Source organism: Haemorhous mexicanus, chromosome 1 (assembly GCF_027477595.1).
Source record: "Haemorhous mexicanus isolate bHaeMex1 chromosome 1, bHaeMex1.pri, whole genome shotgun sequence".
Lineage (NCBI taxonomy): Eukaryota > Metazoa > Chordata > Aves > Passeriformes > Fringillidae > Haemorhous > Haemorhous mexicanus.
Window position 1 is genome coordinate 156859579 of NC_082341.1, and position 17070 is coordinate 156876648.

The following is a 17070-nucleotide window of genomic DNA, read 5'->3' on the forward strand; positions in this document are numbered from 1 at the left end:
GTAATTTGATGAGCATCTCAAGCACATTCAACCTTGTGGTGCTGTTTGAAGTTATCCAAGACTTTGCTCATTAAACCAAGTTTAACGGCACATCTCCACAAGCTTGAATTAAGTCTGACTTAGGAAAACCTCAATTCTCCCAAACTTTTAATTTCCCCAACATTATTTCCCCTTCGGAGCTACTACAAAGCAACAACAGCACTCGGCACCATGGGATGTCCACCACCCTCACATGTGGAATTCTTTGAGGCCGGAGGATGAGTCGCAACCTACAGGCTGGGAATAAACAACTAAAAACTGAACTCAATGGATTTTGGACATGAACTGGGATGAATTCCTGCTCACCTGCTCTGATGGGAGTTTTGGTGCCCAGGTCCCTGACACGGACAGGGCTGCTGGAAGTTTTGGAGAGTTTGTTGGCCGACACCCGGTACATGACGCCGCCGATGCAGCGGAAGCCTTTGTTCCTCCAGCGCTGTTGGACGAGCTGGGATTTGCCACCTTGGAGTGAGGGTCGGGTTTGGTTTAACAATGGGGATCTGCAGGAAAAATAAAGTCAAGGTCAGCCCAAATTTGGGATAATGTCACAAAGAGGTATTACTTCACGAGCAAACCATGGGATCAGAGAGTCATGGAATGGTTTGGGTTCAAAGGGACTTTCAAGGTCATCTCATTCCAACCCCATTTCCAAGGGCAGGGACAGCTCCCACTAGAATGGAGGTGATGTAGAGAAGAAGCAGGGATGTTCTTGCTGTTCACAGAGGAAAAGCTCCGATTCCTCACAACTGACACCAAAAAAATGACCTTCAGGAACTGTCCCCCAACTTCTCCCACCCTTGCCTGCATCTCCAGCCCCAGCAGAAACAAGGAAATGTGGGTGCAATCCCATGAGAGAATCAGCAAGGTGGGACCTTCACTGAGCGTAGCCAAATTTTATGGAGCTCTACAAGCTTTGACATCCCTGGAAGTACATCAAAGCCAGGTGGGATGGGACTGAGCAACCTGATCCAGTGGGTGGCATCCATGTCAATGGCAGGGGTTTGGAACTAGACGGTCTTTAAGGTCCATTCCAACCCAAAACATTCCGAGAGTCTGTATTTTTAGTATCATCGTTCCTATTATGAATCAGATACCACCATTTTAGTATTTTTATTCTGCCCCAAAAACTGGCTCTTGGAAGGATTTTCCCCAATCCCTGCATGGGACAAATCACCCAAGAGCATTTCTATCCCCCACCAGTCACCTGGAGCTGATGCTGGACCTCAGCAGGGTCTAGTGGGAGGGGCTGGGGACCTGTTTCCACCTCCTCAACTCTCCCTAAATTCACAAAGCCAGTACTGAGGCAGTGGGATGGAAATAGATCGGGAATCCCGATCCAGTTACTGTTGACCATAACATTATTCTGAAGGACCAGTAAGTTCTGAAGTGACACCTGAGGGATAAATATCACAGAATCCCAAAATCTTTTAGAAAAGACCTCCAAGGCTATGAAGTCCAACCTGTGACCAATCACCACTTTCTCAATTAGACCAGAGCACTGAGTGCTATGTCCAGGCATTCCTTGAACACCTCCAGGGATGGGGACTCCATTTCACCTCACTGGACAGCTCATCCCAATGTTTGACAACCCCTGCCATGAAGAAATTCCTTCTGATGTCCAACCTGAACCTCCCCTGGCACAGCCTGAGGCCATTTCCTCTCATCCTGTTGCTGGCTGACAGGGAAAAGAGGCCAACCTCCACCGTGCCACATATCCCGGAGAGGCTCCTCTGTCACCCAAAATCTTGTCCACTCCATGACCTGATACCTCCTGCACCACCCCACCTCCCTCCCAACCCACAACGCAGCCTCCCAGCTCGTTCCTATCCATCCCCCATTATCCAAACAGAGCCACTGCAGCCAAATCAAATCTCCTCCGATATCAGTCGCCTTCCTCATTTAGTGCTAATCCAAACAGTAATTTGTTTATGCAAATTAGAGCTCTAATTTTGTATTAGCCCAAACTATGCTCATAATGCTATTAGCAGAACGTATATAAACCGTGCATTACCGGAGAATATCCGTAAATTAAGATCCCGCTATCCTATCAGCGGAATGCAAACCCCAATGAGCATTTCCTTTAAATGAACATGTGCTCCGAAGAAAAAGAGAGCTGGAAAATGGAATAGTTACATTTCCTAATGCTGAGCATGACAGCCTATTCATTCCGGAGGGCTGTTGCCACTGGCTACCGAGCTCGGAAAATTTGCTGCCTGGTTTTTGTGGAAGGGGATGGGAATTCAATAAATTCCTCGTTTCAGTTCCCCCAGGGTTTCCTCCTCATGGAACTGCTCTGGAGAGGAGCACCAAGTCTTAGTGACTTGCAAAGGAGTCACGGCAGTGGTGTCATTGGGTGAAGGGGGCGATGGCATGAGGGACAGATGGGTCACTCATGGATCACCCAGCACATCCCAGAAAACTCCAGCAAGGCCAAGGATGCAGCCAGCAGTGGCTGCAGGACCCAAAGAAAGGTCGTGTGGCTGTATCAGGGGCAATAAAAATAATATCAACTATCAAACGGCCAGGAGGGTGACAGAGATGATGCTCACTCTCTATTCTGCTTTTCTGAGATCCCATCTAGAGTTCTGTGTCCAGCTCTGGGGTCCCAGCAGTAGAAGGACGTGGATCTGTTGGAGCAGATCCAGAGGAGGCCATGGAGATGCCCCATGGGCTGGAGCCCCTCTGCTTTGGAGCCAGGCTGTGAGAGGTGGGAGTGTTCAACCTGGAGAAGGGAAGGATCCAGGGAGACCCTGCTGTGCCTAAAGGGATTCCAAGAGAGCCGGAGAGAGACTGTGGAAAAGAGATGGAGTGACAGGAGACAGGGAATGGCTTCCCACTGCCAGAGGGCAGAATTAGGTAAGATACTGGGAAGGAATATTTCCCAGGGAGGGTGGTGAGGTGCTGGAATGGAGTTCCCAGAGAAGCTTCAGCTGCCCCATCCCTGGAAGTGTCCAAAGCCAAGCTGGATGGGGCTTGGAGCAATCTGGAATACTGGAAGGTGTCCCTCCCCATACCTTCCATGGAACTGGATGAGCTCTAACCTTCCAACCCAAGCCATTCTGGGATTCGGATGAAGGTATTCCAAAACACCATGGTTGTGACAAGACCCATCCCAGCTCCATCCATCTCCTCTTCCTCCCAGAGACACAGCCCTGGGAGGACCCCAGGATGCTCCATTCCTCCATTCACAGGGGCTGTGGTGCCAGTGGATTTGGGGCTCCTTTTTCCCAGTTGAATCAGCCCCTTTAGGAACTTCTGCAATTCCATATATATTCCCTATATGTTATCTCTGGCTAATACATAGAGATATCCACACACAGCTATTTCCATATAGATACACACATAATTGAATATATATACCCCGAGTGTATGTATTGAAATACAATATCTATATATTATATAGAAAAACAAACATTGATACTTTCATATATAAATCTATATATTATCACCTGTATTCTCTGGGACTCCTATATCCATCAATTATCTCTAGATACTATTGAGCATATGCACTGAATGCATATATTGAATTATATATGTTCAATAACATCTAGATATTTTCTATATATATATTTATTAATTCTTAGAAATAATTTATATGAGCCCTAGATACTATTTTTATTCTTATTACTTTATATTATTCATATATTATTGAATATATAGAATAGATATTGAATTACAGATATTCACTAATAAATAGGTAATACATATAACATATAGATATTGTTTTCTATACATTATACATTTCATATTTTCTTTAACTCTAGTAGAGGGGAGGGAAGAAGTCAGGGGTTCATCCAACATTCCCCACTCTGGTTTGCAGGGAAAGGTTGGGATGTGGCACAGCTGTGGAAGCAATCAGGGCATGGATATACAGATATACAGATCTAAAGATCTATAGATATATAAATACACTATATATATATATATATTTATACAAACTATATGCAGACATATATATACATACAGAATAAACATATTTAAATAGATATTTTATCTATTTAAATAAATATTGTATCTATATAATTATATCTACATACTATATGTAGATATATTCATATATATTAAAAATATTCTATATCTATAGAGATACATTCAATATCTATTGAATATAATTTACATGTATGCCCTAATACATGTATTAGGGCATACATGTATATTATATTATATTATTATATTATATTATATTATATTATATTATCACATAGACACACATATATGAGATAATACATTAAATTAAACCTTTTTTGACTGTAATGTCAATAAAACCCAACCCACCCCAAACCCTGCACAGCCCCAGGGGCTGCCCACACCACCTAAGCCTGACTCACTGGTTTAAGCACCAGTTTAAGATCCAATTGGTTGAATCCCTCAAATCCTCAGGGTATTTATTTTTCTACCTTCCTGCTTTCAGATCACCAAAGTGGTCACACATGTCTCTCTTCTTTAGAATTCCTTAGGGATGGCCCAGCTCCAAACTGAGGGAGCCTCCAAATGCAGCCGCGGTATCAAAACATGCCCTCTGAGGCAGGGAGTTGGAACAGGATGATTTTTAAGGTTCCTTCCAATCCATTCCATGAATTTATGATTTTTTTCAAGGATTTTGACAAACAACATCAAAACTCATCTCATTCCCCAAAAGGAGTAGGGCTGAACCTCCTCTAATTTAGAGTTGTTGTATTTTTGAGGGAGACAAGTGACCTCTGGCTGGTCTCCAAGCAAAGCTTCTGCAGAACATCTGCTCAGGCTGCTGAAGTCCCAAGGGCCACCAGACTGAAGCCATGGAATCATCACAGAATGATTTGGGTTGAAAGGCATCTTCAAAATCACCCAGTTCCAATCCCCCTCCATGGGCAGGGCCACTTTCCAGCAGAACAGATCACTCCAAGCCCCATTCAACCTGGCCTTGCACACTTCCAGGGATGGGGAGTCCCAACCAGGAGCTCAGTTTGAGCTCACTGGAGGCTTGGCTACCTCCATTTCCACCTTCTGGGTGGTGCAAATGTCCAAGCAGCGATGTTCCCTCATCCTTTTATATATATAAAGTAATACTTATTAAAGCATTTACTGTATTTATTATTTATTATATTAGGCAGGATATTTATTATATTATAGGAGTGTTAAGAGTTTTAAAATTTAAGGGAAATTATGTTTTATATGGAAAACCCTTGCCCACACAGAAGAGCGGGGAGGGAACTCACATTCCCAAACTTCACTTACAGGAACCCTTTATTTCCCTCTGAATCCAAGTTGTTGCTCCTAAGTGCTTGTGTGGCCCCAACACAGCCACCAGTGTGTGTGCCCCCCTCCCTCTTAGTGACGTCCAAGCTGGTGGTGGCAGGGAAAAGCCACCGGCGAGGGCACGGAGCTGAACGCCCATCGCTTTTCATAGGCGGCGGGATCCCAGCTCTCCGTGGAATTGTTGTCCCTAATGGAAAGGACGGCCTTTGGAAATGAACTGTATTGACAAAAGAGGATAAAATTAACGAGATAATAGCCGGGCCAAGGACCTGAAGAATACACTGGGCCCCTCGACACGAGGGCCTTGTAATTCCCTTTCTGCCACGCATCCCGCGGATCTAAAGAGTCCTCCCGTCCGTCCACAAGGCCCCGCTCCGGCAGGAAATTTCATTAACGCTGGAAAATAGGAAAGGTATTAAGCGTGGATAATGAAGGCTAGAGTGTGAACAGTGCCTTAAGATAGTCTTCTTTCTAGCCTTTGTAATGGGAGGCATGAACTTTCCCTTCAAATCCATTTCTAATCCATTTGAAATACTACAGCAAATTATCTCCCCTTCAGCCCAAGAGCGGCCGGCCAATTTACTCCGAATAGAAGTGACAATGCTCCGGAATTTATCACCATAACCTTGACTACACAAGGTTGAGGGTTGTCTTTCCCCCATCCCCAGAGTGGACAGCGGAAGAAAAATTTTTAATGAAGAGGGGGTGGAGGAACGACATAAAAATGTTTGAAAACGGCAGCGAGGCTGGAGCAGGTTCAACATCGACTGCGGGGGAAATCAGAGCCTTATGCTAAAAATGTTACAAAGGGAGGTTCCAGGCTGATAAAACTCTTATTGCCAGGTTGGATGGGGCTTGGAGCAACCTGGGCTAGTGGAAGGTGTCCCTGTACATAGTAGGGGTTTGGACAAAATGAACTCTAAGGTCCCTTCCAACCCAAACAATTCCATGATTCTGTAGGATGAGGTTCAGGATTTTCCAGTGCATCTCTCGAAGCAGCAGCAGCTTTGCCTCACTCAGAACATTTCATGCTGCTGCTTAGTAGGTGCTCATGTTGACCAAGTCTGATTTCCCAGGATCAAACATCGCCCTGCTGTGTCCTTCAGAGAATTCCACAGGCATTTAGGTGGGAAAAGTTCTCCAAGATCATCCAGCCCAACCATTCTCCCAGAACAGCCAAGGCCACCACTAAGCCACATTCCAAAGTGCCACATCCAGACAGACATTAAATTCTTGTAGGGATGGGGATTCCACCACTGCCTTGGGCAGCCTGCCCAACCTTTCCCAACCTTGGGAAAAAAGCTTCCCAATATCCAAACTAAACCTCTCCTGGCACAGCCTGAGGCTGTTTCCTATTTTCTTGTCTCTTATTCCCTGGAAACACATCCCGAACCTCACCTGGATCCACCATCCTGTCAGAGTGTTGTGGAGACCCAGAAGGTCCCACCTGAGCCTCCTTTTCTCCAGGCTGAGCTCCTTTCCCAGCTCCCTCAGCACTTCCTGGTGCTCCAGACCCATCCCCAGCTCCATTCCCTTCTCAGAATAGAGTAAAACCACCAAAACTTCAGCCAGGAGCTAGCTGGGAAAATACATTCCCTCTTCAAATGACCTATATTTAAGATTATAATTTTATATATTTATCTAAATAAAAAGGAAAAAAAGTGGGAGATTTTCAAGGCAACATGGAAAAATGAAGGTTAAAAACAAGAATGAGTCGCTCCAGCCTGCTCAGATTTAACACCCCCACCCCCTCATCAACACAAGACCATGTGATCCAAAAACTCCACCCAAACTCCCGCAAAAACTCCCCTGTACTTGAAATGTAACATTTTTAGAGTATTTGATGTCTCTAAGTTAAACACAACCCCACCAGCAGAGCAGGAACATCCCAGCGGCGTTTCCAGCTGGCTGAAACCGAGAGGATTTCCCAGCACTGGCGGCGATACAAGTGGCTCTTAAAGAATGGTTTTCTTTTACTACTGGATTTCTTCTTTGGGCTTAGCTTTTTTTTTTTTTTTTTTTTTGAAAGTAATCCTTACATAGTCAGAAATCACATTTGCATGCTGGCATTTGAATCCCGAGGAAAGAGCGGATCATCGCGGGGGCAATGGTTATGGAAAGCAACAGGGAGAGAGGTGAGGAAGGAGGGAGCTCGTCTGCCACAAGCCTGGAAGGTGGCAATGGAAAATCCTCATTCAGAAGGAAAAAAAAAAAAAAAAACAAAAAATCACATTTTCCTCAGTCATTCATCATTCCTTAGCAAACAACACAGGTTTTAGGGCTAGAAGTGTTCCTCAAACACACCAGGAATGCTCCAAGATGCCCCTCGGGAGCTTCTCCATCTTTATCCTCACCCATCAGATCCCTGAAGACCCCAAATTTACATCTAAAAGCAAGTAATTCCACTAAAATGCTTGATTTATGGGATTTTTATCAGCATTTACGCTTTCTCCTTAAAATAAAGGTCAAGCCTCAAATAAACACTTTCTACATTAAGCTTTAATTTATTTGAAGAACCTGATTGGGATAATTCAAATCATTCAGTCCATTGTTGATGATATTTGAGGTCGGAAAAGTGATTGGAAATTAAAAATAGAAAGGGATGTGTCTTTTCCCCACATACATCCATAAATACAGAGGATCCATCAGTTTTAAATACACCGTAACGGGCAAAATCACGTTAATTTACACATAAACAATTCCCTCCTTTCAATAATTACTTCTAATTATGAAACAAACACTTAAAAAAAACCCCTATTTTAATTTGGTTCAATTGAATCTGAATTTCCATTCAAATGCAGCTTAATGTTAATCTCAAGGAAAAAAAAATAATAATCCAGCCCAGATCTCATTTAGCATTTTCAAAACCTGGGAAAAATTATGAATTTCAATGAGCACCTATTAAGCTCCTTAATTACCTAAATAAAGACGTACCTTCCCAATAAATCCCCCTGACCTGGAAAAGAAAATAGTTGCAAATAAATTTAATGGTTATCAACCAATGAGAACAGAGATTCCTCCACCAAAAAACCCAGAAAAATCAGAAACATGGCATCACACCTGCAATGAAGTGTTGTGGAGGAGATTTTCATGGTTTTCCCCAGTTTCCACATCCCATAGCAGGATGTCTCTTGCCAATCCTTACATAGACTGGATAACTTTTCAAATAATTCCACTTGGAAAGACCCAGGTATGAACAAAATATCCTGATCTTCTTTGCAGTGGCTTCTCAAAGGGATGCAAAATTTACAGGCAACTTTGGGCTAAACTGAGGGGGAACATTCCACTGAATCATGGGATGGTTTGGGAGGGACAGGACCTTCAAGATCACCCAGTCCCATCCCCTGCCATGGGCAGGGAAACCTTCCACTATCCCAGGCTGCTCCAAGCCCCACCCAACCTGGCCTTGGACAATTCCAGGAATGGGACAGCCACAGCTTCTCTGGGAATTCCATTCCAGGTCCTCCCCACTCTCACAATAAAGAATTTTTTCCAATATCCCATCTAATTCTCCCCTCTGGCTGTGGGAAGCCATTCCCTGTGTCCTGGCACTCCATCCCTTGTCCCAAGTCCCTCTCCAGCTCTCCTGGAGCCCCTTCAGGCACTGGAAGGGGCTCTAAGCTCTCCCTGGAGACTTCCCTTCTACAGGCTGGGCATTCCCACCTCTCCCAGCCTGGCTCCAGATCAGAGGGGCTCCAGCCCTTGGAGCTTCTCCATGGCCTCCTCTGAATTTGCTCCAGCAGCTCCACATCCCTTTGCTGCTAGACCCCAGAGCTGGAGGCAGCTCTGCAGGTGGGATCTCACCTGAGCAGGGTGGAGGAGCTGAAAGTCCTCCTCTCCTGCTGTCCACACTGTGGCATGAGCCCAGGACACAGGGAATTTTTGGGTTCCAGCACACATGGATGAGGCACATTCCGTTTTTCATCCACCAACACCTCCAAATCCGTCTCAGGGCTGCTCTGAATCCATTCCCCACCCAGCCTGGGTCTTTCCTTGGGATTGTCCTGCCCACTTGCAGGACCTTGGCTGTGGCCTTCCCGAGGTTTGCATTGGCCCAGCTTGTAACAGTCCCTCTGGATGCCATCTCTTCCCTCAAGTGTCGTTATTCCTCCCCACTGGATTTATTGCTATTTTCCTCTGAAAGCCATTCAGCCCCATGCTGCCATCCCCTTTCATCTCTCCACTGTGTCCATGAAAAGCCAAAGCTCCACACGGCACTTGGCAGCTCCTGCAGGGTTCATGATTCCACTTCAAGCCAGAGAAAGCCCTGAAATCTTGCCAAAACCTTCCAAAAACCACACAAGATCCAGTAACACCTCGAGGAGCTCAGAGCAGTGGGAGAGCAGAGCTCTTTTCCCTGCCCCTGTTTCCTAAATCCCTACTATTGTTTGTAACCCAATTCATTCCTGCGGGAGAGGGAGAGCCTGGATACAAACCCAGCTCCATGTGCCAAGCACAAAAAACAGGGAAAGAATTTGCCTTGTGACCAGCTGTGCTGAAGGATTGGTGTGGCCAGGTAAGGAGGGCAGGGATGGAACTGTCCTGGGAGAACAGGGAATGTCCAGCCTGGGGAAGAGAAGGCTCCAGGGAGATCTCAGAGCCTCTTTCAGTGCCTAAAGGGGCTCCAAGAGAGCTGGAGAGGGACTTGGAACTAGGGATGGAGTGACAGGGAATGGTTTCCTACTGTCAGAGGGCAAGGAAAAATGGATATTGGGAAGGAATCTTCCCTGGGAGGGTGGTAAGGCCCTGGCACAGGTTGTCCAGAGGAGCTGTGGCTATCTCATCCCTGGAAGTGCCCAAGGCCAGGCTGAACAGGGTTTGGAGCAACCTGGGATAGTGGAAGGTGTCCCTGCCCATGGCAGGGGGTTGGGACCTTCAAGATGCCTTCCAACCCAAATGATTCTCTAAGCCTGTGCCAGGGCCTCACCACACTCACAGGGATGAACTTTTCCCCAGTATCCCATCTAATCCTGCCTTCCTTCCTCCACCATTGCCCTGTTCCAGTGTTTGACAGCCCTTTCCATGAAGAAATTCTCCCTGATATCCAATCTAAACCTCCCTTGGCACAACTTCAGGTCATTTCCTCTTGTCCTCCCCACTCCCTGACAGCCCAACTCCAAACCACCTCCTTGGTTTCCCTCCAGCCCTGGGCCTGATCCCACCCACAGCAAGCCACGGGAGGATCCTCGGAAACAATTCCAACTTCTCCGGCAAAGTTTGAGCTAGGAAAATACCTCCCTGGAGATGAGACAAAAGCCCCTCTGGAGAAGACAATTTCCCAACGTAAAGCTGTTTTCAAGGTAGGTCAAGTCTCAGCCCAAACCCCCCTGCCAAGGCCCCGTTAAACCGCTTAGGCTGAGCCTGAGAATGGAAATGCTGACGGTCCCTAATACTCAGCTTTCCATCCCGCTGCTCTAATGCTGGCGGCGGATCAGTGATTACACCGGGAAGACCGGGAACTATTGTCCCATTAATTAGATTCCTTTTACCCCCATTAGCTCAGGCGATTGGACAAAGTTCATTAGGGTTTAACTATGATTAGCTGAAACGGAGCTCGTGGCGCTCCACGCAGGTGTTGCTGGATTCAGTGGCTCTCTTTGGGAAGCTCCAGGACCCATGTCCACGTGGATTAATCCTTAATCCCTCCCAGACAGTGTCCTACCACCCTCAGTGATGGGCTAAAACCAGAGGGAAAGCGACAGCAGCTCCTAGACCTTCCCCTGTCCTGGCACAGAAGTGATATTCCTCCCCCTGCTCATCCCTGTAAATCCCATTTCAGAGCTCTGGATGTGCTCCAAGCACTGGAATATCCCAGGAAGGCTAATTGCCGAGGATCATTCCAATGCCGCGTCCGTATCCCAGCCCAAACGGTTCCAACTCTGAATATTTATCACAATAATCACTCAGACATGGAGCCAAATCCCACAGGAGGCTTTCCCTCCTGCCTGCTTTCCAAAAATACCTGGGATAATTGCTTTTTCCAAAGATATTTTCTCTTTAAATGCTCCTTTCCTCATGCAGGAAACAGCAATAATACTATGAAGAGCCAGAACAGCTGATACATTTTAATTAAAGCAAATATCTCGGACAAGGAGCAGGATTCCATGGAAAAGCAGGAATTCGGCATGGAAGAGGTTAAAGAAGTTCAGTGGCGCTGTGCTAAAGAGAATTATCCGCTGGGAAAACACCAGCTACTGCCTCTGGAAAACTCCATGCCCACAGCCTGGACTGGGGGTGGATACACATCCATTTTAAAAACTAAATTTAAAGTTGATTAATCAATTAAATTTTAAATTAAATTTAGCTACAAAGGCAGAAAAAACAGTGTATAAATGATTTTTTTTCCCCAAAAGAACTGGTTTATCTGACATTATATTAAACTTAAGGAGTAAATAAGAAATTCAGATGTTGACTCCTAAACTTATTTCTCCAGATTTTAAGCAGGTGGTTGTATATCTGCCTGGTGATCTCCTTACCATTTATAAGCTGACCTACAAAACAACTGGAGCATCATTGTCAGCTCCGATTCCTTGGCGTGAATTCCCAGCATCCCTATAATTCCATGATCCAGTAAATATTTTATACCAACACTACACCTGGATAAGTGTACACAAAACACATATGGAATCATGGAATCATTTAGGTTGGAAAAGATCATGAAGATCATGAATTCCAAGATCATGAAGTCCAACCTGTGACTGATCCCAAACTTTGTCACCCAGACCAGAGCACTGAGTGCTACATCCAGGCATTCCTTGAACACTCCAGGGATGGGGACTCCACCACCTCCCTGGGCAGCACATTCCAACCCTTTCCATGAAGAAATTCCTCTTGATATCCATCCTGAACCTCTCTTGGTGTAGTTTGAGGCCATTTCCTCTGGTCCTGTCCCTTATTTCCGGGGAGCAGATTCCCACCCCCAGCCGGATCCACCTCCTCTCAGGGAGTTGTGCAGAGCCAGAAGGTTCCTCCTGAGCCTCCTTTTCTCCAGGCTCAGCCCTCCCAGCTCCCTCAGCCACTCCTGGTGCCCCAGATTCTTCCCAGCTCCATTCCCTTCCCTAAATACATTCCAGCCCTTCCATGTCTCCCTTGTGAGGGAGCCAAAATTCCCTCCAGGACTGGAGGTGTCCCAGCACTACCAGAACAGGGGGATGGACACTTCCCTGAGCCTATGGACACAACATGGCTGCTACAAGCCAGGTGCCTCCTTGTCCACCTGGGATCACATTTAGCCACTGCCACCAGAACCTCCAAGTCCATTTCCATCTCTCCAGCCCTTTATCCATAAGACTGGAGCATTCCATGAAGTTGTTGTGATCCAAGTGCTGGATCCAACACTTGGCTTTGTTGACCTTCACACCGCTGGACTCGGCCCATCCACCCAATTTCTATCCACATATAAAATACATGTTATATATATTTTATAAATGTAGACATGCATAATTAATAAACACGGATCTATAAAAATTTGAATCTGCTTCCAAGAGAAAGAGGAATAAAAAAAAAAGGTCCAACACTTCTGAGAGCGTCAGTCCATCAGATACTCACCAGGAAGACACTTAAAGGAACTCAGCTCTGACTCTGAATATATGGAATGGATAAAAATGATTCAAAGGCCCCCATCAAGGGGCAGGGGGTTGGTTCCTTGTCCTAATTGCATCGCCTACATTCCAAAGGATATCGCTCCATTATTAAAGGGTCGGGACCATTTTATGTGCTCACATCTCTTCAATTGGAATTTGGATCAATGGATGCATTACAAGCTTTGCCTTTAAGAGCCTAATAAACAACAAGATGGAAAGGAAAATTCACTGGAAGATGACGCTTTTAAAATCCATTTCCAGGGGAGAAAACGGGACGTGCTGAAGGGGGGTGCAACTGAACCAAAAAGCTGGAAATAAAGTTTAAAAGGTCAGAATAAACCTGAGAAAAAAAGGGAATTCTGCCCTTCTGCCCTGCTCAGGTGAGATCCCACCTGGAATTCTGCATCCAGCTCCGGGGCTAACATCAGGACAATGTGGAGCTGCTGGAGCAAATCCAGAGGAGGCCAGGGAGATGCTCCAAGGGATGGAGCCCATCTGCGCCGGAGCCAGGCTGAGAGAGCTGGGAATGTCCAGCCTGGAGAAGGGAAGAAGGTTTCAGGAACACCTCAGAGCTGGGGCTCCAGGAGAGCTGGAGAGGGACTTGGGACAATGGATGGAATGCCAGGACATAGAAAATCGCTTCCCACTGCCAGAGGTCAGGGTTAGATGGGACACTGGGAAGAAACCCTTTCCTGCGAGGATGGTGAGACCCTGGCACAGGATTCCTAGAGATGTTGTGGCTGCCCCATCCCTGGAAGTGTTCAGTGGTGGGTTGGATGGGGCTTGGAGCAACCTGGGATAGTGGAAGGTGTCCCTGCCCATGGCTGGGGTTTGGAATGGGATGATATTCCCTGCCAACCCAAACTATTCCATGATTTTATAATATGGATGCTTCCTTGAGATAGATAACAAGCTACATTTCTGAAATAAATATAAATAAATAAGATAATTTAAAAGTAAAGAAAATACTTGTCAATAAATAAAATAATAATTAAAATAATAAATAACTTAGAAGCCATGGCAGCATTTGAACTTCCAAACAGCCCAGAGATGCTTTTAATGAGGGATTATTGGGGAAAATGTGGGTGAGGGTTGGGTTTCATAGGATTTTGATGGCTCCATCAAAATTTGGCATATTGTGTTCAAGATGTGTCCAAAGACCAAACAAATTAATTCTTGCTCTCTCATTAAATTAAAATTAGACTTTCCCACACCAGACTCATACAGAGCTGTCTCCCTCTGCTGACACCAGACCCAGAGCAATCCCCAAACTCCCAGAAACCTCACAAAAATCTCCAGGCCAACCAAAAAAATGGGGAAACCTTCCTAAATGAATCCAAAATTTGCCTCCAGCTTGTAGTACTGACCCAACCCTCCAGATGGTGGGATGCAACTTCCAAGGCAACTTCCTTGGCATCATCATTCCCCTCTTCCCATTCTTCCATGGAGAAGTGGATGGAAAAGGATTTTTATGATGCTCTAGGGCATCATTACCTGCTCTGGAACCCCTCTCACCAGCAGGCAGGTACCACCAGCACCTCAGTTCCCACTGAGGGTTTGGTCCTCATAAAGCTGCTCAGCCTCCACCTCCATCCCAGGACTCCCAAAAATCTCCATGTGGAGCATCTCCACTTCGATATGTCCACAGAAAATCCTAAACTGTCACCATCTGAACCAAAGTTGGATCTAACACCCAAGTGAAGGGAAAAAAGGAACAACCAACCAGATGTGCTTCTGAATTTATAAAAAGTCAACACCAGCACAAATGGATAAAGCAACAGCTGGAAGAGCTGGGAAGGTTTTTGGCATCCCATGGCACACAAAAACTGGAGGAACACTGTTCCTGGGACTCCTGAAGAGCAGGAGAAGTTGTGAAGTTCACCATTATCCAGAGCATCAGGAAAAAGACTCCTCACAGCATTTATCCTGAGTTGATTTCCCTGGTTTTCACAGACAGGAAATAAAGGCAAAGCTTTCCCTGGGAAGAACAGCATGGACACTCACAAGCAGGGAATCTGCTGAGGATTCTCCAGGAGCTGGGAGTTGGCCACCTCACCACATGACCTGCACAGATTTCCATCCACATCATTAGGAAATGTCTTTTCTCCCCTTATCCAACCCCAAATAATCATCCCAGAAATCCCTGTGACAAGAGGACCATAAAAGACTCCATATCTCAGGTCAGGACTCTGGAGGGAAAAAATCTAATCCATTACTTCAACATTCTGAATCCCTGTAACCAACTAAGCCACTAAAACTGATTAGACCCACTCTGGCGCTGCCCCAAAGATGGGCCATGAGCTGGGAATGGTGTGAATTGTGGGAATTGCTCTTCTCCCTGTCCCCAGCAGAGCAGACTGCAACCCAGCTGGGCCCAAGACCGGCACCGATCCCATCCCACCGGCAGGGAGAGGACGGAAAGCAGAGCCTGGAGAAGAAGACAGCGAGATGGCCATAATTTATACTCTCCTGCCTCTACTTTATGGCTTTCTTAATTCGGCTCCTGCTACTATTAATGTAGTTAATGTTGAGATTATATCTATTTTCTGGCGTCAGGCAGTGATTTATCCAAGCCATTTTTCCGGAGCCGGCTCCCACGCTGTTAAATCAAGCGACTGCCAATTAAGTGCTGACTGGGGAAGTGGATGCAATCTTAACAGAGATCTAACCACAAATTAATCCGAGCGTTCAAGTTTGCAAGGCCGAAGCGCTGAACCATGCCGAGCTGGGAAAATAGAAAACAAAAACAACCCCCAAAACAACGGGAAAAAATAAAATCCACCCCTGACTTGGAGAAGAAAAGAAGGAAGTCTCCTTTCCCAGTGGGATGGCACTCATCAGCCAAGCTTTGGGGGGTCATTGCTTTTGGGGCCATCATCCAGCAATGAAAACCAGGCAGAAGGAGGAGCTGCCTGGTTTGGACTGGGAATTCAAGAGTGGGTTTGGAAATATCTATCTGGCAGACTAAAAGTGGGAATGGGAGCTCTTTGATCCACCAGCAAATCCAGGAATCCCAGAGTTCACGCAAGATCAAGTTGTCTCCAGGTTTCTAGGAGAGTCCAACCACATGCCCAGAGTTAATTTTTGATGTGAAACCACAAAATCCTGGAATGGTTTGGGTTGGAAGAGACGTTAAAAATCATCTCATTCAAATCCCTCTGCCATGGGCAGGGATACCTTCCACTACACCCTCTCAGCCTCATCCAACCTGACCCTGGACACTTCCAGGGATGGGACAGCCGAAGCTTCTCTGGACAAATCTCAAATTCCTCTGGATGTCCCAGTGCCCAAAGACAGGATGTGTCATGATCAACAACAGCAATGCCCAGAGGTTTTCAGGAGAGATCACGGAATATTTGAGGCTGGAAGGAATCCCTGGAAGTCTGGCCCAACGCCCTGCCCTGCTCAAGCAGGGCCCTCCAGAACCAGTCGCCAACCACCAGGTCTAGATGATGGCTTTAAACTGACAGAGGGAAGGATTAGATGGGATATTGGGAAGGAATTGTTCCCAGGGAGAGTGGGGAGGCCCTGAAATGGGATTCCCAGAGAAGCTGTGGCTGCCCCATCCCTGGAAGTGTCCAAGGCCAGGTTGGACAGGACTTGGAGTGACCTGGGATAGTGGGAGGTGTCCCTGCCCATGGCAGGGAGTGGAACTCTATGATCTTGAAAGTCCCTTCCCACCCAAACCCTTCTATGGTTTTCAAATACCTCTAGGGGGAAGATCTCACACCCAAGCTTGAGAGGTTCTGGGGTTCCCCAGTATCTTGGTGGGACTGGCTAGGCTCCGTCACCTCGGACGCATCTGGATACCAGCTCACATCTGCACATCCCTATGCCAGGAAGGCACCAAAACACCCATGGAGCATCTCCATGGATGTCACCATCTGCAGGAGGACACAGCATGACCATGTTCAAGAGGCTCCCCTTCGGCAGGTGGCCACCAGGAACCACAGAAATTACTCCAAACCTGTTGTCCTGCTTTCAGAAAGAGGCAAAAGAGCTCTGCTCCTCCCCAGCCTGCGACTCGACCATTAGAAATCCTTCCCTGCATCCGTGATTTGCCTCGGGAGCCATAAGGAAGAGCAATACACGACACTGAGAGTGATTATTAATAATGGTGAGGAGTCGTTGAGATAACAGCTCATGATAAGTGGGGAACGTTTTTATGGTCCTTGAATATTGAGCAGGATTAAAAAAATAATAAAAAAAA

The 17070-nt window shown here is 46.3% G+C and overlaps 1 protein-coding gene across 2 annotated transcripts in view; it reads right to left on the reverse strand.

Moving 5' to 3' along the window:
- The window catches only part of ZC3H3 (zinc finger CCCH-type containing 3), a 127065-nt gene that overhangs the window by 41840 nt on the left and 68155 nt on the right, over positions 1-17070 (reverse strand). For both annotated transcript variants that reach the window (XM_059868012.1, XM_059868023.1), the window contains one exon: positions 346-539. In XM_059868012.1, the coding sequence (XP_059723995.1) occupies positions 346-539 (194 nt within the window). The remainder of the gene's footprint in view (positions 1-345; positions 540-17070) is intronic.